We start from the raw sequence: 24,168 nt of genomic DNA on the forward strand, positions 1-24,168 counted from the left end.
TGATTGTGGAAGCACAGCCAAGGCTTGCACTCCAATGGCGGGACTAATTTGTGCCTTAAGTCAGGTCTGTCCAGAAAAGCTCAAGTATACCCCTGTGTTTTTCCTAAAGATTATCCCAGAAATTGATGGGAAAAGGCCGCTTACTTAATAAAGTGCAGGCACCAAAGGGCAAACTGTTGTCTGGAATGTCATTACTCCGTTTATAGCGGGTAACATTCTTCTTATTCCTTGCTGCTGAAAGTTCATTGTGTCCTGAGAAACTGCAAACTTTATTTTTTAAACAGCATTTTTTTTGTTTTGGCAGAAAGCTGGTGTCAGTGAGAAGTATGTATTTTGCTTTTCGTTTACTACTGTCTATTCTGTAAATCAAAGTGTATTGTTTGAAAGCTGTTGTACGATAAGGATGGTACAGTTATTATTACAGTTTGCTCTTTCTGTGTATACTGTTAATTTGTATAACATGCCACAGGTGAAGTGCTCCATGGATATCGGATTATGTTTGTGCCATAAAAGAGTGAAGCGTATGCTGTGGTTTGAATTTTAGAATGCTGTCCACTTCTGACTTCTTAGTGCCAAGACTGACAAAGAAGTGAATTGTTATGTTAATAATCTGTGTCAGTGGTGTTGATACTATAATATGAACCATGAAGGCAAATAACTGGTTACTTTAAAACATAATGTAAAGGGGTCCCACTGTACCCCCTTTCATAGCACTTCTGTCTCAATAAAATCAAAAGAGAAAGAGCAAGATACCTTTATTGTCACCGTATGCTACAATGAAATAGCGTTTGGAGCAAACCCATAGACGCCTTAGATAAAAGTATAGAAGAGCAGACAATAAACTAAGTAAACATTAAACTATGAAGAGCACGGTTACTATTAACGGCTCCACATATACACAGAGCAAAAGGAAAGGTAAACATGTAAAATGAAGTCACAAAGTGAGAATTACATTCAATGTAATGGTCATGAGTTCCAAAATGTGTGAGGTTCATTTGGTAGCCTGCAAGTGACTTTAAAATAACCTTAGACTATACAACTTAAAGCAGGAAAACAGACAACTAGGCATAGGATAAATTAACAATTATTACTTACCTGCTTTTTATAGTATATCCAAACTATGTTAGAAGGCAGAATATACTAAAAATGTGAGGTAGCCGTCTCATGGCTTACTTTATGAATATTCTGTGTTACATTTAGTTAAACGTCACTCCTAAGCATGGATTCAATCTATTTAAAAATGAGTGCAAATTGCTGGCACAGTTTTATTGAGTAAATTCTGTACCCGGATTGTATTTCACGGTGTAGGTTTGCAGATTCTTTCCCAATGCAGTGACAGCTCTTGATGGAATTGTGATCAGTCGTTTTAAATGAAAGTCACGTCTTAGAAGGACGCCCATGTCCCCAAACTACAACACGATACCATGACACCACCGAGAAAAATATGGATATTCTCTTTGTGACCATGAATTTAAACACTTTTTGCATTTATTCAATTTGCTCCAAATACTGAGATTGTCTAATATCTTATTATTTAGCTCGAATTTTAACAGAATGAAATCGCCCCCTACTGGTATCCAGCTATTCGCATTGATCGATCTCCTCGTCGAGATCGTTTATTGTGTTGGACATTGCCTGCGGATCATCTAGCCCTCCAATTCCTAACCCCTCGTAAGCCTACTTAACAGTAACGACCCTCTAAACTTAATGAAATCACATAAATAAGAGGACGCCCGCCTCGGACACGGAGAGCGCTCACGTCTCCCTCGTCGCCTGCTGATGACGTATTTGTTCTTGCGCTGCCTTCATTCAAGCACGTGCTCCTGTTCGACTCGCTGGGCTTCTTTCGGGCCACAAGGACAAGTGAAAGTGCGGAGGGTGAGTCCGAGTCGGGGGTGGGGATGCCGACAGAGGGGCATAACGTGATATAATGAGGGATTCGAATTTCGAGGAGGTGCCCAACGAAGCGTGGGTTGGTTAAATTCTGCGGTGGAGATCGAGCGCTTCTTGCTGTCCATCTTTACGGAGTTCAGGTGGTGAGACAACGAATCCCACCTTCGCCTCTTAATAAGTTAATTGTGAATCACGAGCGTCGCGCACTTTCAACTGCCGCGCTGTGAGGATTATATGCCTGTGGGCTGTGGTTGTTTTCTTTTGTCTTGGCGCAGGCGCATTAAATCGATGTTCCTTCCGCTCTCTTCGCGCTTGCCTGCCTCTCCGGCCTGGCTCGCCTTTTGATTTTACGCATGCTCGGCACAGGCACGCGCACGCGCCTCCGCTCGCACTGCTCATCTCCGTCGTTAATTTTGGGGAGACGGACAAGTAGTCCACCTGTTGGCCGAGGGGGCGTCCTAAAAGAGTTCAGAAACCTCACAAATTATTAATCAAGTTACATCACTTTATTATACTGGCAAGCTTTAAGCAATGTAAGAGTTAATTGTTAAACACTTGTATTTTGTCTTTCTTCCAAGCGGTCAGGAGCTTTTGCTTGTTTTCTGAAGGCTGTTTGCAGCTTAGCCCTTATCAGTGACGCTGCACGCTAGCAATCACTTACCGGCATAGCAGCCTATGATTTTAGCCTTACGTGATGCTGGTGCAACAAGTTCTTATTATTTGATCAATTCAGTTTCCATATAAGGAAATACTGCCTCGCAGTAAGGAGATCCGGGTTCGCTTCCCGGTGCTCCCTGCGTGGAGTTTGCATGTTCTCCCCATGTCTGTGTGGGTTTCCTCCCACAGTCCAAAGACATGCAGGTTAGGTCGATTGGCGATTCTAAATTGGTCCTAGTGTGTGCTTGGTGTGGGTGTCCTGCGTGGGCTGGCGCCCTGCCCGGGATTGGTTCCCTGCCTAGTGCCCTGTGTTGGCTGGGATTGGCTTCAGCAGAACCCCGTGACCCTGTGTTCGGATTCAGCGGGTTGGAAAATGGATGGATGGAGTTTCCATATGTGGGTTCTCCTGATTCTGTCTTAATGGTGACAATTGATTAACTGAAAGGCCACCAATTTTTATTGATGACGGTCACCTCCAGGCCAGGAAGCAAGTGGAAATTTTAAGTCAAAATGATTGTTAAGAAAAGATTTATGATTATTAGGGAAAGGTCTACAAAAGGTAACGTATAAAGTAGATGATGAGAAAAATGTGTGAAGTGGGGTTGTTTTGTGATTAGAACTGAAATAAATATGAGCCACGCCTGGACTACTGAGCACACCTCACTATACTGAGAAGGCTTTGTATGCTCTGCTATGGTTTTATAAGCTTTGCTGTCAAGTTTCTTCTAACTGCCTATCCAGAAACTCTACGTGTTTTTTTCTGAAGAGGTTTTCTCCACAACAGTTTTTCATTTCATTTTCATTTGATTACATTCAGTTTGGCCTGGCAAATGTGTGGTCTTGAATCGAAAGGCAATCCACTCACCGTAGCTGCTAAGCGAAGTGCAATATGTTTGCTTTGATTTGAGTTATGACACACAATCTATGGACATGAGTTAAAATGCAGTACACCTTCATTTTACATTTTAAACTAACATTAAAATGATGTTACACATCGAAAAGCAAGCGATCATTTATTTGATGTGTTTTTAATTATTAATTCATTTACAACATGCCAAAATTAAATGTACCATGCGTGTATGTATTGCATTGCAATGTAGTTAACAAATTGGATTGCATTTAAATTTGTTACAGATGATCCTCCACAGAGCTGTGCACAGTGTGTTTATTTCTCAGATACACCCTATGGCCAAAAGTCTGCAGGCACCTGCAACCAGAATATACTGTAAGTTTAATGTCACTGTGCTCTGTACAAAAATTATTTTATAAATCCACTCACATGTACAGGCCAGGCCAAAGTTAGCACACAGGGGCTCTCAGCATTTAGAATTGCTGGGCCAAGCATAGGACAAGATAGACAAAGACAGCTGGAGGAATGTATAGTCAGCCTAAAGACAGTTGTGTACTGTTTTGTCCTCTGTTAAAAGTCAGCACAAAATCTTCTTTCCTTGTTTGGAAATGGACTATTTGCCGACATGGGGGCCTGCACATGGAGGAACCAGTATAAAAGGCTGGACAGCAGCCAAATACTTTGAAGCCGATGGACGGATGGCAGATTACGTCATCCGTCCTGAAAATCCTTTCAGCGCAGCGACGAAAATGACAAACTGTATACAAAGTGTTGTCATGGCTTCCTCGTCTGTTATGCCGCGTAAATCATCATTAAAGAAAGCTAAGTTATTTTCTCTTATGTGATTTTTACCGCCGTATCACTATGGGAGGGAATCACCTTTTTACATTATACCTATATAGTTTCGGGTTACTTAAAACGCTTCAATTACAAAAGAACTTATTCCAACTAGGGAGTTATCGCCCCCTAAAGGAACAGCACCTGTCCTTCACACCAGTGTGAGCTTGTTGGACATCCCATTGCAGAACATTGGCATTAAAGTGAAGTCAATTCCCCATAACAGCCTCCAGTCTTCTTTCCACAAGATTTTGGAGTGTGTCTGTGGGAAGATGTGCACATTTAACGAAAGAACCTTTGTGAGATCAGTCACTGATATTGGATGAGAAGGTGTTCAGTAGGACTGAGGTCAGGGCCCTGTGCAGGCCACAAGAGTTCCTCCATGCCTTAATGGACCTGTCTTTGTGCACTGGGGCACAGTTATACTGGAAAAGAGAAGGGCCTTCAATAAAGCGAACTGCAGAATTGTCTCAGATGTCTTTGTCTGCTCTAGCATAAACAGGACCCTTCAATGGAACCATGGTGTCTAGCCCACATTCTGGTATTTTCCATCCTTCATCCAATTTTACAGTCAGGGAGGCAGCATTCTCCTGGCCAGATTCCTCCATCAGCCTGCCAGATAGTGATATGTGAGTCATCACTCCTGATAACACGTTTCCACTGCTCCAGAGTCCAGTGGTGATATACTTTACACCACTCCAGCCAACACTTGGCATTGACCACAGAGATGTCAGGCTTGGCAGCAGGAACCCATTTCACGAGGCTTCTGATACACAGTTCTTGTGCTGCTATTGCTTCTAGAAGTAAGCGAGAAGTCTAGAAGTGAGTGGTGCCACAGATGACAGGCCATTTTTAGCACACTTCAGCACTTGTTAGCCCCATTTTGTGAGTCTGTGTGGTCTGTCACTTGGTGGCTGTTCATAATAATGGCTGTTATCGTTGACTGGGGCAGATCTAGCATAGTATAAATTTCACATACTGATGCGAGAGCCATGTTTAAAGTCACTGAGTTTGTTAGTTTGTCAATTAAGGGTGTATGACTTGATTCGATGCCCACGTTAACAATGAAACATCTGAACTTAGTCATTTGGAGGGGGTCCTTGTGCCTTTGACCATAAATTATGTCACAAGAGCAGGAGAAGTGAACTGGGGTACAAGAAGCTTGGGTGCCACTCTCCCAATGTTTGACTGATGTGTATTGGGGATCCACATTTCCACTGGGGTGTTTGTCAGACAAGTAAAAGTGTAATATTTACAAAATGTATAAATTGGAGTCTTCTTATGGCATGTCGTCTGCATACAGTTATTATAAACGATGGAGGCGTTTTCCAAAGAGTGCATGTGTAGGTTACAAATGAAAACCAGCTCCACCTTCTCATAAATGATTGTAATTAGGGCTGCAGATATTCCAGTTACACAAAGAATGTCTGCTGCTTTTTATACCTTTTCATCTCCTGCTCCATCTCCCTTTCCTGTCTGTGCCTTTGTCCACTTCGATTTGCAGGGTCCATTGCACTCTCAATGCCAGAAGTATATGGAGTTTAGAGTAGAGAGGTACAGTGGAACCTCGGTTCACGACCATAATTCATTCCAAAACTCTGGTTGTAAACCGAGTTGGTCGTGAACCGAAGCAATTTCTCCCATAGGATTGTATGTAAATACAATTAATCCGTTCCAGCCCGTACAAACTGTATGTAAATATATATATTTTTTAGTTTTTAAGCACAAATAATAATTCATTACATTTATATAGCGCTTTTCTCAGTACTCAAAGCGCTATCCACACAGGGAGGAACCGGGAAGCGAACCCACAATCTTCCACAGTCTCCTTACTGCAAAGCAGCAGCACTACCACTGCGCCACTAGTTAATTATACCATAGAATGCACAGCGTAATAGTAAACTAAATGTAAAAACATTGAATAACACTGAGAAAACCTTGAACAACAGAGAAAACTAACACTGCAATAGTTTGCGCTATAGAGCTAGGAACCGCTAATTAAAAGCACTTTTTTAATGAGTTTTAAGCACAAGGGAAAAAATGAACATTTGAAAAATCCGTAATTTAATAAACCACCAAGAAAAGTAACATTGCAACAATGCAGGCTACGAACCGATCACTGTAAATAGAACTGAAAACAAAAACAAGCCTTCTCTACCTTATGCGTCCCTCGCTTGCTTTCTCTCTCGCTCTCTCTCGCCTGTGTGTGTGTGCGTGCGTCTCTCTTTTGCGAGCCTGGAGCGCCTGTGTGTGTGTGTCTCTCTAGAGCGCTCCTGTGTGTGTGTGCGCGGCTCTCTCTGTCTCGTGCTGCCTGTGTGTGTGCCTCTGCCTCTCGCGCTGCCTCTGTGCGTGTGTGTGTGTGTGTGTGTGTGTGCTGTGTGTGTGTGTGTGTGTCACGCTCTCTCGCTCTCTCTCTTGCTCGCTGCATAGGAAATGCACAGGGAGAGACTGAACATATACAAACCGAAAGGGAACCTGGCTTGTTCGTATACCGAGTGTGTGGTCGTGAACCGAGGCAAAAGTTTGGTGAACTTTTTGGTCGTAAACCGAGTTGTACGTGTACCGAGACGTTTGTGAACCAGGTTCCACTGTATGCTGGAGCACAGAATCGACTGGCAAGAGTAAGAGAAAGGAAAAGAGGAGTGAGAGGAGAAGTGGAGCAGTAGGCACATTGGCAGAGTCAGCCTTCTTAACAGACCAGGATCAACAGCCGTTCAGGCAGACCTCCTGTGGGTGAAGGCTGGCATGTTTTTATTTTTAATGGCTGTCAAAATGAACACAATGCATGTTTGTGGTCCAGGTGTTTTTTTCAGTGTTCATTTGTGTTATTTCCACTGAAGCTGAGATGTGTCATATCAGTACATCATAGTCCAAGTCTCTTTCAAATGGTAGCCTTAGTTCAGGACAGACTTGGCCTTTGGATCTTTCACTGTTGTGTTTGGTCCAGCTTTGATTAGACCAGTGCTGTCAACATGAAAGGGTTCAAACTGAAGAAAAGAATGTATTTTTACACATTGTCCCATTTTCCTTGTTGTCTTAGTCAGCTGGACTTTGTCTCCATTTCAAGTAGGTTTTCCCTTCATATCTACAAAGGGATTCTCAGGCTAAAATGGAGAGTTCACAGCATTTCCAGTCTCTCATAAAAACTTAGTTGGTGTTGTGCTGGATTACATAAAAACTGGAAGACGACCCTGAAATATGCTTGTTATTTTTGACGACTTTATGAAGTAATTGTACCACTTTTATTTTCACAGGATACAAAGGAGCCTTTTTTCCATTCACGTGGACCTACACCGAGGTGCCTAATGCCCTCCACCCTGGGGCTGTCCATGTAAGAAGGGGGATCTTAGTAGAGAAGAGCAGACACTTTGAGTGGGAGCATGGCCTCAACCAAAGAAGGTGGCATGGACGTAAAACTGGTGCACATTAAAGAAGAGGACCGTGAGTGGGACACACCAGAGAGTTTGTGTGTGGAGCTGGAGGATCGCAAAGAAGGAATTTCAGTTTTTTAAAGAGGAGCCCAAGTGGGGGACTGTTGACATTAAAGTTGAGGATTTAAATGATTTCTCAGTTGGTCTTGAACTTCAAAAGAATGAAACTGGGAATATTTTCAAGCAAGATGTCTGTGAAGAGTTTCATTCTAGTGTACAACCCTGGTACACCAATATGGGATATTTGGCAACTCAGGTGCATTCTGTAGAGCTGAAATCTGAGTTATCTGAGTTTGAAGAGAACATCACTGAAGGGAACGAGAGAGAAGGAGAAGAGCAACAGTCATCTAGGAGTGTGAGAATAAGTAAGTAATGAGATGAAATGTAAAAGAAAGTGATACTGTGAACACTTACATCATCTATGATCTTCTTTCAAATAGTACCATATAAATACTGTACAGTGAAAAAGCAGCAATGGAAATTTGACTTTGCAATAATGTATTAAATTGAAAAGAACTTTTTCACAGACAGAAATGGCACATCTGTAAGTGGACCCTTGACTCTGATAGCTGGTGTTGGTGTTTCCGCTAACCATCTAGCAGTCTCTCATATCGAATGGAAAGATGTTTTTCCCACTCTACCATGCAGAGTAGTCTCATATGTATAGTGTTTGAGAGGTGTCTTGACTGCCCAGCTCATTTCAAAGCTTCCCACAGCATGTCAATGGGATTCAGATCTGGGCTTTGACTTGGCCATTTCAGAACCCTCCATTTTTTTCTTTTCATCCATTTCTTGGTGGATTTACTGGAATTTTTAGGGTCATTGTCCAGTCACAAGGTCCACTTTCAGTTAAACCTTAACCATCAGACACATGGTCTCTCATTCTCCTCAAGCACCCTCTGGTACAATGAAAAATTCGTAGTGGATTCTATGATTGTGAGCTGCCCTGACCCTGATGCAAACCATAACCTTTCCATCACCATGTTTTGCAGTTGGTATGTGGTCTTCTAGTGCCATCTTTTATTTTTCTGTTCTGGTACTGTGGCCAAATAACCCTATCTTGCCTCATGTGTCGAGAGCACAAATTTCCAGAATCCAGTGGCCTCATGTATAAACGGTGCGTACACACAGAAATGTTGCGTAAGAACGTTTCCACGTTCAAATCGCAATGTATAAAACCTAAACCTGGTGTAAAGCTACGCACATTTCCACGGTACCTCATACCCTGGCATACGCAAGTTCTCCGCTCAGTTTTGCAGACTGGCAGCACCCAGCCTCAAAGCAGTGCTGCTGTTCCTGTGTGGTTACCCTTTCTTTTACCGATCCACATCCCTGACACAGCTTTATAAATACACTGAAATTAACCGCATATTGTTTATTAGTTTAATGCATCTGATTGTAATTAACCAGTAACAATATAATGGTCCATGGAATGGTCAAACTATTCCAAATACCATAACTGCTTTGACGTTGTTACTCTCACTGCACCTTCTTTTAGTTCTTTCAGCTGCTCCCGTTAGGGGTTGCCACAGCGGATCATCTTTTTCCATATTACTCTCACTGCACCACTCGGAGAAGCTGATCGGAAGGAGGATTATCGGTATACAGCATCAAGCACACGCTGCCTCAGCCATGCTTCCTATTTGAACTGCTTCTCACACGGCAAACGCTTCAAATCCTTTCCTGTATGGACCTTGCGGTTCAGAAAGAATTTCATCCCAAGAGCTCTAAACGCACTCAATCAGTCCATCAAGTGCTCCTGATAGAACTGTTTGTACTTATAAGTACAATCACCTCACTGTAAACTTGCACTACAGTTATAATATTGCACAACCTGAGCCACTTTATAAAGCGCGTATTTACATATGATGATGATATCATTTTTAAGATGAAATGCAGCAAAATATGTTTATTATATTATACAGATAAAACTTTAACTTCAGTTAAATAGGTTTAGGTTTATTTGTCATATATAGGTTAACACAGGGTCAACGTACAATGAAATGTGTATGACGAGAAAAACAAGTCACTCAGCCTAGATCCAATAAAGCTAAAAAAATAATAAAAAAAAAAAAAATTTACAAGTTAAAAATAGACAAGCCATATAAAATAAAATGTGCACGTATAAAAGAAGTTATAGAGCAATATGAGTTGAATGAGCAGCAAGTACAAATGACAGTTATTGCACAGATAATGTTTTATGAGTACAGATGCATATTCCATAAAGTGCAGATGCATGTTCCAGTCAGTATTCTGAGTGTGTGCAGGTACAGTTTGTGTGTGTGAGTATTGTAATGTAATGTAGATGTAATGTAAGTGTATGTAAGTGTTCAGGTGTTGCTGTTGAGGAGTTGAATGGCCTGGTGGTAAAAGCTGTTCTTAAGTCTTGTAGTCCGAGCAGCCAGACTCCTGTATTGTCTGCCAGACGGTAACAAGGAGAACAGATGGCGTGCTGGATGGCTGTGGTCCTTTATGATGCTGCTTGTCTTACGCAAGCACTGATGGAGGTAAATGTCTTTAATGGCAGGGAGACTCTTGCCCGTGATGTGCTCTGCTGTCTTCACCACTCTCTGTAGTGATTTCCGGCTGCTGGCAGAGCAGCTCCCATACCAGACAGTAATGCAGCCCGTCAGCAGACTCTCGACCACACTCCTTTAAAAGTTTGAGGTGATGTTGGCATTCATGCCACACTTCCTCAGCCTCCTCAGGAAGTAGAGCCGCTGGTGAGCTTTCTTGACCACAGTGTCTATGTGAAGGGTCCACGAGAGATCCTCGGTGATGTTTACCCCGAGGAACTTGAAGCTGTTAACCCTTTCAACTTCTGCGCCACTGATGTAGATGGCCTGGTGTTCTCTGCCTTGTTGTTTTCGATAGTCCACGATCATCTCCTTGGTTTTGCTGACGTTAAGAGACAAGTTGTTATCCAGGCACCAATTACTCAATGCCAGCACCTCCTCTCTGTAGGCCGCCTCATCGTTGTCAGTGATAAGGCCTATGATGGTTGTGTCGTCTGCAAACTTGATGATGGTGTTTGTGCCGTGTTTTGCAACACAGTCGTGGGCGAACAAGGAATACAAGAGGGGGCTAAGCACACAGCCCTGCGGCGCTCCTGTGTTTAAAATGAGTGATGAGGATGTGTGTTTGCCGACTCTCACCACCTGGGGCCTGTTTGTGAGGAAAGAGAAAATCCATCTGCAGATGGTCGTCCCCAACCCAAGGTCGTCAAGCTTCAAGACGGGTTTTGAGGGGATGATGGTGTTGAATGCTGAGCTGTAATCTATGAACAGCATTCTTACATATGTATTTCCTCTTTCCAGATGGGTGAGAGCAGTGTTTATTGTTAGCGCAATGGCATCCTCTATAAATAATCTATATTGTTAATAATTAAAGGACACTGTGTCGCTACGGTAGCAAGGATCTGTTTCTGCCTCGCCCTGTATGCTTCACTGGGACTGGCGTGAAGGATTGAAATATCTTCATAGTACATGTTTAATTATTCTATGTTCCTTAAAAGTTTTGAAGAATCGGCATTATAAGCTTACAGATGGCTTAACGTCTATTACAGAGCTGATTGTATGGCGATTGGGTATTTGGAGAAAGAAAAGGAAGTACAGGAATTGGAGGTTAGTACGGTTGAAAGAGACAGCACTGCTATAATATTTCATCGAAGGTCACGCACAATCACTGCGCCACCGTGTTCCCATGTTTACTCCAACATCAAGCACGTGTACAGAGCCATACATCTCCCCGAACTCGGACAGTCCGACCATCTTTCTCTCCTTCTCTCCCCAGCCTACACCCCCCTCAGACGCAGTGCCAGGCCCACCATAAAGACCGTTACAACCTGGCCTGATAATGCACTCTCCAAACTACAGGACTGCTTCGAACAGACGGACTGGGACTTATTTGAACACCAAGAGCTGGAAACATTCATAGGAACAGTACTGGACTATATCAGGTTCTGCATCAGGAATGTGACTGTGGACAAAAACATTCAGGTTTTCCCAAACCAGAAACCCTGGATGACCAGCCAGGTCCGTACACTCCTCAGAGACTGCGACGCTGCCTTCAGGTCAGGTGACAGAGCTCTGTATAGGGCTGCCCGAGCCACTCTGAAAAGTGGAATTAGAAAAGCCAAGGCGGACCATAAAAGGAGCATAGAGTCCCACCTGTCCAGCCACTATACACGGGAGTTGTGGCAGGGAATACAAAACATCACAAACTACAGAGGCTGTGATGCAACAACAGGAGATCTGAGTGCGCCGCTAGCAGAGGAGCTAAACTGCTTCTTTGCTCGCTTTTAATCATCACAACAGCAGCATTCACCTGCTCCAGCCCTGCTCCCACCCTCACCGGGTTCCTGCACCTCTCCACTCACTGTAAAGGGGCACGATGTCAGACGGGTGCTCCTGGCAGTGAACTCCAAGAAGGCTTCCAGCCCAGATAGAGTGCCTGGTAGGGTGCTCAGAGCGTGTGCCCACCAGCTCACCTTTATCTTTACCAAAATCTTCAACCTCTCCTTAGCCCAGGCAGTCATTCCATCCTGCCTAAAATCAGCCACAATCATTCCAGTGCCGAAGAAGTCTCCCATCACCAGCCTAAATGATTATCGCCCTGTGGCCCTCACTCCAGTAATCATGAAGTGCTTCGAGAGACTGGTTCTCCAGCACATCAAGGACTATCTTCCCCCAAGACTTCGATCCCTACCAATTTGCATATCGCACGAACAGATGCACAGAAGACGCCATTGCTGTAGCTCTCCACTCTGTGCCGAGCCATCTGGAGCAGCAGCAGAGCTACGTCTGGATGCTGTTTGTGGATTACAGCTCAACTTTTAATACAATCATTCCTGACATTCTCATCACCAAACTGGTCACTCTTGGCCTCCCCCCTCTCACATGTGTCTGGATAAAAGACTTTCTTACCAACCGGCTCCAGACTGTGAGACTTGGACCCCACCACTCCTCCATTCGCACACTGAACACCGGTACCCCGCAAGGCTGTGTGCTGAGCCCCCATCTGTACTGTCTCTACACCCACGACTGCAGTCCAGCCCACAACAACAACCTCATCGTCAAGTTTGCTGATGACACCACAGTGGTCGGACTCATCTCAAAGGGAGACGAGGCAGCTTACAGAGAGGAGGTCCTGAAGTTGACAGCCTGGTGTTCAAAGAACAATCTGGCTCTGAACACCAGGAAAACCAAGGAGATCATTGTCGACTTCAGGAGGCACAGCACCGACTTAGCCCCCCTTTACATCAACGGCGAATGTGTGGAGAGGGTCCATACATTCTGGTTTCTTGGCGTCCTTATCTCCACTGACATCTCCTGGACAGACAACATCACAGCAGTCATCAAGAAGGCTCAGCAGCGGTTACACTTCCTGAGGGTCCTCAGAAAGCACAACCTGGACTCCAGCCTGCTACTGACCTTCTACCGCTCGTCCAACGAGAGACTGCTGACGTATTGTATCACCGTATGGTACGGCAGCTGCACCATGGCAGACAGGGAGAGGCTTCAGCGAGTAGTAAAGACAGCACAGAAGATCATCGGCTGCCCTCACCCCTCCTTGATGGACATTTACATCTCCCACTGCCTCCTCAGCAGAGCAAAAAACATCATTAAGGACAGCTGCCACCCTGGGTCTGATCTGTTTGACCTGCTGCCCTCAGGGAGGCGCTACAGGTGCATCACAACAAGGACAAACAGACTCAAGAACAGTTTTTTTCCAAAAGCCATAACCATTCTAAACTCACACACGCACTGACTACACAGTCTAACGCCCCAACCTCTGGACTTCCTTCTATCTGTCAACTGTGCAATATCCAATATCTAAATGGTACTGATAGTAACTGTGTAATAGCTGTATACTGTACAATATCATTACTGTCAGGGTCCAACATCCACAACTCACTGCACATGATCATCATTATTGTGCAATATTTAAATTATGTGCAATAACCCAATAGTGCAATAGTTATTTATTCTTTCCGGTATTTAAATAAAGTGCAATAACTCGATTTAGTTATTATTCTTTCCATTTGTATATAGCGTTGCAGAACTTTTTTTTTTTTGCAACTTTTTGCATCATTTGTTTATTTACTTGTTGTGTTCTATATATATGTCTGCACTGAAGGAGCTGCTTTTAATCTCATTGTACATGTGTATAGTGACAATAAAAGGCATTCTGTTCTATTCTATTAACATGCTTTAACTCCTATTGTCATGAAAATTATATCAAGTGTACATCTCGGTATTTTAATTATTCAGAGAGCTGTAATATTACAAATGTAATGGATTTTGTGTCCTGTTGGAGGAAGAGAAAGCCGGTAAGCACATAGTGATTCACACACATAAAGCACATAGAAGATCAAATACAAAACAAAGCATTTAACATGCTACTTTAGTTACAATGGAATTTGAGAAACTAGTAAATTAAACAATTTTAAGGTGAAGTTTGTGATGTTCTACTTTAATGAAAAAATAAACTACGTGATCAAAGTGGAAATTTCGAGATTAAAGTTTACATTTCCTGCTTTTTCCCACTGTGTGCCTATTTTTTTTTTCTCTGTACCCTAATAAGCTTTCATATGAAACTCAGACGGTGGGCTACGACTCGGCTTTTCATGGTGAATTTGATATGTAACAACTTCTTTTCTATTTAGGGCACTGTGCGACTTTGTAAACTTGAGCTTTTGAGTTTCTCCGACACGCCATGCCACTTGATCAACTTCCTTTTGTTGTTTATATCCTTGTTTAAACTATCAAATAGTACGTTTTTCCTTGCCTCCACTTGGTATTCGCTGACATTCTTATATTTTCCCATTGTCTTTTCACAGAAGGCTGAGCTTAAGGGCTATTTATATTGATTTGCATATTCAAAGAGGCGTAATTCTGGGAGGAGTTGGGGCGGGACAGAAGGCGCGTGCACGTGCGTTACTTTTCACGCTGATCGGGATTTAGGTAGCGGAAGAATGTGGAAGTTTGTGTACACACAGATTCCTGCATCTGGATTTTTCTGTGCGTATGCACATTCCCGCTTTTGTGCTTACACCATGTTATAGTGTGAGTTCTACACACGGCGTTATACATGAGGCCCCTGGTCTTTTCCTAGGTGTTCATGGGAAAACTGTAGTCTTGCCCTGTTGTTCTTTCTGAACAGCAAAGTTTTCCTCCAAGTTTTGAAGCATCTTTGCAATGGTAAACTCGTGCACTTTGACATCAACAGTGGCAAGAACGGCCTGTTAGATGCATGATGAAATTCTGGACTTCTTAGAGATGACTTTAAGCATTTTGTGCTCTGCTCTCTGGCTGAACTTACTGGGGCAGCATTGCATGGACAAGCTGACAGATGATTGAAATCTTCTTGTAGATTATCTTTTAGACAGTTAATGTTTTTTTACATCCCTTCCCAGACTCATAGGCATGTATGACCTTCTTTCTGAAGATCTCAGATAACACTTTTGACCTTGGCATAGTGATAGCACACACATCAAACAACAAAGAGCAAACCAAACAAAATGTCTGAAGTTTAAATAAGATGACAGGTTCAGACAAGACCCTGTCTACTTATGTTCTAACCATTTGTATCTGATCTGATGCAACTAGTTCTAATTGGAGTGTTTTGCTTGTGTCAGACATTCATTTAAAAGTACATAATGATGCATGTGTAGCATGCAAGTTGGGCATCTAGTGTTTTAACATAACTGGTGGTGACAGTGTTTCAGAGCTAAGAGGACTAATTCTATAGAATGGTCTTCTTTTAGTTTTTTGAAAAATGTTGCATGAAGATGAACTGAAGATGACTACCCTATCTGCAGAATATGAGAAAAGAGGAAACGCATTAAATTTAATCGTCCATCTTTGAGACCTTGCATTTACCTTTAACTCTTTGAGGGCGGAATATTTTTTGCAGGCAACTCCGTTTTTTGAAAAGCACACAAAGCAAAGGTTTCACATGTAAATCAACGTAAAACGTCTGTTGCTGTGGCTGCTGTCGGTACCTGTTCGGTGTCTCTGGTCGCTGTGTGGGGGCAGCTCAATGGCCAGTAGGAATGTGTGGAGGGCCAGCTGCTTGACCCATCTTCACGTGGCAGTGCAACACAATCTGGCTTGTATCTCTTGTCATCGTAAGTGGCTATCCCAGGCGAACGTTGCAGTAGGCGCGGCAGCTACACAAGCGCGTTCAGCACCACGATCAGCTGAAGCTGGTCCCTCAGTTTCGTTTTCAATATCCACCTCCAGATCACTTGCATCAAAATCAGAGTCCGACAAGTCAGAGTCCAATTCTGCGATGATATGCAAAATGTGGTCCACGGTATTTTGCTTTGTGCAATTTCTTTGGTCTCTTGCCAGATGTCGATGCCATTTTAGAGGTTGTTTGCTCTTGGCTTCTCATGCATACACAGGTAATTGAGGTCAAATCAATGAAGTTAACTTCCCTTTTAGAAAAGAGAGTTGAACTAAAACATAATGGCGAGTTTTGTTGCAGTTTATGGGTGATTATTGTCCTCTACCCCTAAATGTTGACAAAAGTCGACATCCGCCCAGAAAGAGTTAAGTAAGTTCATCTTCATTTCTGCCTAACTTGCCAGTCGCTTATCAGTATGAAGCATTCGTGTAAGTATTTGGCTGCACAGGCATTGTCCTGTATGTGTTACCCATGTGTGTCTGCACTGATTATTGTATGTTTTATTCCATCAAATCGCTATACAGGAGTCGATAATGTGGGCAGTGTGTGATGCCCTAAGTTTAAAAGAAACTCGAATAAACTTTGTTAAAGTAAAGGCTAAATCAAATCTCAAACATTTAGGAAATCGACTTGGATTTTTTAATGAATTTGTATTCACTTATGCGCCTTTTACTTGAAGAAAAGGCTGGTGCCAATTTGCGGCTAGTTGGTGACACTTCAAGACACTCATAATCGTCATTTCTTTAAAGTGTTGTTGGTAAACTGACTGCGTTTAAATCTGAATCTGAAAAGTAACATCAGTGACACACAAAGAAAGGTAAACAGCTCTCAAGAAAATCAGCTGAGGCATTGCTAAGGCTGCCATCTCCCTAACTCAAACAAGACGCTTTTCTCTAAGATACCACAGTTCATCTTTACATTCTTTTATGGTGTTTTAGAAATGTCCTCTGGTCTTGGCAACTGTCCATTGTCATCGTAAAGTAAATATGTTCACTAGCAAACTAATAAGAGGCCTAGTCAGTCATTCTCATACCTGTCCATTGCAGGGTCCACTTACACACACCACCACACTGGGACCATTTAAACCAACTACAGGGCTTTGAGAATGTGAGGGGGATACTAAAGTATACAGTAAAACTACACAGAGACACGGAGAGAACATAGAAGGTCCACATCAATAATCAGATGTTGGATTTGACCAAAGTAAGTTGTATCTGAAAGGTGGCAGTGCCAGTTAGTGCACACTACTATACAACCTCAGATAAATGACCTGTATTTTAACTAAAGAATTCACATTGCTCAATGGAGACTGAGTGATACGTACTTACGTGCTGATGTCATCCTTGCAAATGAAAGAGAAGCTGAAGAGTGTTTTTGTGTTCTGCGGTGTGAGAAGTTAATTAAAAATTCATTTTGCTCCAAAAAACTTGGTGTTTTGGTTGCTGCTAAAGAGCTGTGCAGGAGTTGTTAAAGGTGTTTTCTCTTTAGAAGGGGTTTTTGCTTTTTTCGTTTTTCTCCCACACAAGAGAAAAAATAGCCGAATGTTTTGGGGGAGCGTTTGGAAAAATTACTTGTTACTTGTACTGGTTGTTTGTATTCAAACTAGCATTAGTGAGGCAGGGCAGTAAGCAGCAGTAGTTGACACCAGCATCTCTTAGTAAATAACCGGCTTCGGAGTAAGTAACAGAAATGACGATTCCTTAGTGGGAAAAAAAGGTCAGCAGATGACTCTAAAGCAGTAAAGAGAAGGGCTCTGCGGTATGTGGTAGAAATTTAAAATCTTATTAAAGAAAGAAACATTTAACAGGACCAATCAGTTTTATCAGGCAGGAGAAAAGCTGTTCATTGTATCTTTTAATTACTCCTCGGCAAAATGCCTTAGAGGGAGCATTCATTTGAAGCAGTCTGCCTGGTGAGAATGGTCAGAGAAAGAAAGGATAGAGGTTCATTTTATAAATTATTGAATTTACATACAGTGTCAATCAATGCATACATTTACTCTGGTTGGTTCAATTGTTTACACCCAAGCGGCGTATATAAAATAAAAGTCTGTTCTATTATATTCTGATTCTTCTCTATACCCTTGATTTTGGCCACCACCCTTGAAATTTCTGTGCATCTAACAACGGTCCTTTCTGGTTATTTACAGGACATCGGCTGACTTCTTAGTCCTCTTTCAGTACATTGTTGTTTCTTGATCTCTATCTGATTTCTGACATTTATTAACCTTTATGCTATTTCTTTAAGATGAATGCCATGTTACCCTTAAATTATTCTTCCACAGGTATGTAGGCAGGCAGCTAGTGTTAAGGTGGCAATTAGGCACAAAGGGCTGTCAGAGAAGACAAGACAGTAAGAAATGAACTAATAGCAGATATTCAGAACAAGGGTTTCTAGATTCAACAGTTCTTAGTGGTCAGGAAAGCAGAGCAGTTAAGGGGGTGTCAGCATAAGGGTTCATTAATACAAAGGAATACAAACGGTGCGAGTGGAGAGCTTTAAAGTAAGAAATAAGAGGAGTGCAAAGGTTGGAGAGCAGGCAGAGAAAAGTAAAGTTGACCTCATAGAAGGGCAAACAGCAGGCAGTCAAAGGAAAGAAGATTACAGGAGCTTAAGGGCAAGAAGGAATAAAATAACTGTAGCAGTTCTTTAATATTTTGACTTTTTTAGTTTTGCCATTTAAGTTAAATCATTTAATTTTATTTAAAAAAAACTTTAAAACAAGCAGTTTTATTAATCCAAAATCAAATTTTAATAATAAGGCCAGTGTAATGCAAGTCCTACTGAATGTTGCACTTTTTAGAGGACAGCTTGGTGGAGCCAGTCTTCTATGATGGCCTCATCTGCAGGAGATGCCAGCTGATCCAGCACCTTGAGCTCAGGGTCACTGAGCTGGAGGAGGAGTTGGGTGGCCTGCGTTGCAGTAGATGATTGGTGGACCTGGCCCAGGTGTCCTATAGACAGATAGTGTGCACATCCAAAGTGGAACAGGAGGAGATTCCAGACCAGACAGATAGAAATAGGAGGGTCACGGTCACAAGGCGCAAGATTAAGGGTACACACTGTCCGTGGGCATCAACCCCGGAATTGGAAGTGTCAAACTATTTTCAGGTCCTTGTGGAGATGGACGGTGTCTCTGAAGACTCTGAAGTGGAAGGCAGGCCACCTCAAAAGCAGTTCCCAGAAAGTGAATTGGGGACTCAATCATTAGGGCGATTGAAACACACGTTTGCTCCAGAGACAGAGAGTCTCCCAGTGTGTAGGAGTAAGGTAGTCAAGGATTGTATAAACTAGGTATGGGAGGCAGGGAGCTTAGGACAGGCCAGGTTTAGAACGTACGTGGAAGAACAAATAGTGTTAAAATAAAAATGCATGGTAATGTAAATTCTATCCCAACGTTTAAATGCAAAAGTAAAATGAATAGCACATTAAACATAGCTAGCCTTAATGCTCGAAGTATCAAAAAATATAACCATTGAGTTGATGTTGTATGTAGCAGAGCATAATTATGATATTATAGCAATAACAGAAACCTGGCTAAATAACAAAGATGGTGATGAGTAGAACATAGAGGGGTACACAATGTTTGGACAGGATGGACGTAACAGAAAAGGAGAAGAGGTTGCTGTTTATATCAAAGAGAATTTAAAGGCATGTCTTCTTTATTTAGACAACGAGTCCCATCTTTGTGAGGCTGTCTGGGTTTGTTTGGAAAGCATTAAAGAAAAATGTGTTATTTTTGGAGAGTGCTACAGACAGTAATTTCAATGCAGATCTTTTTAGTAATATTAAAAAGGCAAGTTTACAGGGAGATATTATAGACAAGCAAGATTTTAACTACAAGAACATTAACTGAGATAACTTTGTAAATAGCAGAGCACCAATCAGAAGTTTTTAGAAGTAGTCAGTGACAGTTTTTTAATATAGTATGTTAAAGCACCAACACTGGGGGAGCCTGTCTGAATTTGGTATTTGGTGATTCAGGAGAGAATTGGGGGTGTAGAGTTGATTGAACCAATAATATAATACAATTCTGAGTGTTTTGGAAGAGTGAAAATGCAAAGACAAAAACCGTTAAAAGTTTAACTTTGGTAGGGCAAATTTTCAGCAGATGCAGGAGGATGGACTGGGATAAGCTTTTAAGTGTGGAAACATTTAAGGAGCAATGGAACTAGTTTAAAAACCTTTTACATTTAATGCAGGAGAGGTACATACCTACATTTGGAATTAGTAAGAAATTAAAAAAAAAAAAAAAAAAAGCTCTGCAGTGGGTTAATAAAGAGTTGAAAAATAAGCTGCAAAAAAAAAAAAAAAAAAGAGAAATAAAGCATTTAAGACTTGTAACTCCAAAGTGAATTGTAGGGTGTTTGAGAACATGAGGGCAGCCACTAAGAAAGATATTGGGGAGGCTAAAACACAGTTGGAGACAAATATAGCAGATAAGGCGAAAGAAGACCCCAAGAGATTCCTTCATTATTTTAGTAGTAAAAGAACAGACAAGGAGGAGATGAAGTGTATCAGAAATAGTAAAGGGGAATTAAAAGATACAGACAGTGAAATAGCAATTTGTCTGAGTTCTTCATATGTGAGGAAGTGGATAACCTCCCAGCAGTAAAAGGGACTACTAAGGAGGTACTGAGGGATTTAGAAATTGTAGAAGGAGAAGTGCTGCTCAGATTAAAAATGTTGAAATCAAACAATCTCCAGGACCACATAATATTTAATCTTGAGTTCTTATGGATATTAGTGAGTACAGATAAATCCTTGACACATATTTTTAGGAAGTACAGGGGAACTATTTAAGGACTGGAAATGGCAAATATCACCCCATTATATAAAAAGGGTGACCAGGCAGATCCAAGCAACTATAGGCCAGTAAGCTTAACATGCATCACTGGAAAATTAATGGAAGGAATTATTAAGGATAAAATTGAGCAACACCTGGCAAGAACAAGAGTTTTACTGAACAGCATGGGTTCAGAAGAGGGAGATTGTGTTTTACCAATATGCTGGAATTCTGAGGCTGCAACAAAAAGATATAATCAAAGTGGAACTTAAAATATTATTTATCTGGACTTTCAGAAAGCATTTGATAAGGTGCCACATGAGAGGTGGGCATCAAACTAAAGTGTCAGTTTAGGGTGATGTTATTAGATGAGTGCAGAATTGGCTCAGACACAGGAAGCAGAGGGTGAAGATGTGAGGAGCCTCATCAGAATTGGCCGAGGTTAAGAGTGGTGTCCAGCAGGGGTCAGTGCTGGGGCTGCTGCTATTTAATTTATTATATATATATATATATATATATATATATATATATATATATATATATATATTATATCCTTTCCAAATCATATAAGTAACAAGCTGGTTAAGTTTGCAGATGGTACCAAGATAGATGTATTGGCAGATGATCAAGAATCCATTGAATCATTACAGAGGGACTAGGACAGCATAGAGGTTTGGGTAGATTTGTGGCAGATGAAATTTAATGAAACTAAATATAAAGTATTACACCCATGAAGTGAAGATGTTAGGTACACAATGGAAGTTCTGAACATTGAAAGTATGTCTTATGAGAAGGATTTACCAGTCATAGTAGACTCATCACTATCAAGTGCCAGACAGTGTTCAGAAGCCATTAATGTGGTTTTGTGTGCAGTTTTGGTCTTCTTGTCAAATACAATTCTAATCCACTCATCTGTATTGTTAACCTGGGGTTTCAGGCAGCTATAAAATCAACCTGAGAAGGAGGGGGGGGGTTGGGGGGCTTTGCAGGGCACCCTGGCTCACACATCCACAGTTAGTCAAACTGATTGTGACTGTTGATTAACACAACAGACACATCAATAGGATATGAGAGGAAGAAGGAAAAGATGAACATACAACAGGAGAACATGTAATGTTCACACATACACTTGTGGCACCAAATTATGAGACAGCTACTCCAACCTGTGTGCCACTACTCTTCTTGTACTATTTAACTTATCTAAACTGTTTCTGTTGTTACAGATTCAGAAGAGCATGGCAGCATCTTCACATCTGCATTTGCTCAGAAATCTCTTCAGTACCACGAGAAGAATATGAAGAAATCAACAAGAGGATCAGAGAATTTGACAGCAGACTCTCTACAGTGCAGTTCACCTCCTGCTGCTAGTGTAACACAGAGTGTAGCAGTCAAAACTGATCAACAACAAGCGTATAAACACATCCAAATTTTCAATGGGAAAAAACGTCATTATTGTCTGGAATGTGGCAAATGTTTCCCACGCAAAAGTAATCTTCACACGCATATGAAAATTCACAGTGGAGAAAAACCGTATTGTTGTCCTGAATGTGGGAAGCACTTTCCAGAGACCTTGAACCTTAACAGACACATGAGAATTCACTCTGGAGAGAAACCCTATTCCTGTCTAGAGTGTGGCAAACAATTCTTGTTTTTAAGTTATCTTCAGATGCACACAAGAATTCACACTGGAGAAAAACCTCACTGCTGTCCAGAATGTGGAAAACAATTCTCACGTAGAAGCAGTCTCCAGAGACACATTAGAATCCACACTGGGGAAAAACCTCACCTCTGTCCAGAATGTGGTAAGCGATTCTCACAAGTCAACACCCTACAGGTTCACATCAGAATTCACACTGGAGAGAAACCTCACCGTTGTTTGGAATGTGGTAAACAATTCTTACGTCTCAGTTATCTTTATAACCATAGAAGAATTCATACTGGAGAGAAACCATACAGTTGTACTAAATGTGGTAAGCGATTCTCATACAACAGTTGTCTTCACAACCATAAAAGAATTCATACTGATAAGAAACATCATAGCTGTTCTGAATGTGGCAAGCGTTTCTCACTCAGCAGGCATCTTAAAGACCACATGAGAATTCACTCTGGAGAGAAGCCCCATTGCTGTCCAGAATGTGGCAAACGATTCTCACATAAAAGTAGTTTTAAGTGTCACACGAGAATCCACTTTGGAGAGAAACCATATAGCTGTTCTGAATGTGGAAAAATGTACGCCTGCAAAAAAAGTTTTCAGAGGCACACACAGATTCATACTGCAGAAAAGTCTGCACTAAATGTGACAGATGATTTTCCCACTGTCTCTACAAATATTGAAAAGTGAAGAAAAATCTTTTGAACAAGGTAGAGGATTCTCATTTAAAGTAGTTAACAAGAATGTAATTATTTTTAGTGGAGAAAACACTTATGGCACTAGATGTAGCAAATGATTCTTAGATGTAAGACAACGTCAGAACCACGTATGAATTCATAAATTAGAGAAACCTTACTGTTATCTGAAATACAACAAATGATTTACAAACAGCAGGCACCTTCATGAAACTATTCATACACATAAAGACAGACATAAAAAAATGATTGTCTTCAATGTAATAAAGGATTTCAGACAGTAGTGACCTTCATTTCCATAACATAAGCTTTGGAGATTGTGCACCATTGAGTGGCAATGAACTTGTATTGGCGCTGGCATGTAATCTGATAAATAACAGCTGGAGTGAATGGAGACTGTGGCAATCATCACCACTTTATTCTTAAACACTGCCAGTGAAGAACTCTCTTAATTATGGAAGCCAAAGGTCTTCTCAGCAGAGCAGACCACCTGCTGTATCCTGGAACTGGAATGGGAAAAGGGACAGAAAACATGAGAACACTGTTGAGGGAGAAATGTTGAGCTACTTAAACTGGTGTAAGAAAAGCAGTCTCTTGTGTGCTTCCTAAAAATGGAGGTGGTATTCTTGTCACTTAAGGGTGTTGGTAAAAGACTGCAACATGGAGACAACTTGGCTACAAATTTCCAGAGGTGGATATCCAGGAGGGAGTCGGTGGAAGTCAACCTCTACTTCCACTGTTTGATGGCGTTGAGCTCTGTATTTTTACAAGCACGTTGTGCTACAAGGTGCTCCATTTCACTTAGGTGGGATATCTTTATGACATCATAGTGTTAGAAAATGTGATAATTTCAGTGGAATTGTCAAAGGAAGTGCTGTCTAGAATGTAAAGTGAGAAGAAGAGGAGTGAAAGGTCATAGCTTTGGAGCTCCTATGCAGACAGATATGGGATGAGACAGATGGGCACCCAGGCTGACATACTGTTGCCTTTAAGTCACAATGTTGGTCATCCAGTGCCAATAGGGGGGGTCCAGCTAGCTTAATAAGTGATTCTGGGCTGGAGTGTTGAAAGGGGAGCTGAAATTCACAATCAAGGGCCTAACAGGCATTAGTAGAGTTGAGATGTGTAAGAATGTGATGGAGTTACCAACTGTCCACACCATCAACTGGCTGGTT

General features: G+C 41.7%; 1 protein-coding gene across 1 annotated transcript; it reads left to right on the forward strand.

Moving 5' to 3' along the window:
- Positions 1-1,803: 1,803 nt before the first annotated feature.
- LOC127526730 (zinc finger protein 501-like) lies at positions 1,804-23,719 on the forward strand. The gene is made up of 3 exons (XM_051923228.1): positions 1,804-1,878; positions 7,492-8,033; positions 21,871-23,719. Exons 2-3 carry the CDS (start codon positions 7,904-7,906, stop codon positions 22,986-22,988), a joined length of 1,248 nt encoding a protein of 415 aa, XP_051779188.1. The 5' UTR covers positions 1,804-1,878; positions 7,492-7,903; the 3' UTR covers positions 22,989-23,719.
- Positions 23,720-24,168: the final 449 nt, after the last annotated feature.

The sequence above is a fragment of the Erpetoichthys calabaricus genome, chromosome 2 (genome assembly GCF_900747795.2).
Source record: "Erpetoichthys calabaricus chromosome 2, fErpCal1.3, whole genome shotgun sequence".
NCBI classification, from domain to species: Eukaryota; Metazoa; Chordata; class Cladistia; order Polypteriformes; family Polypteridae; genus Erpetoichthys; species Erpetoichthys calabaricus.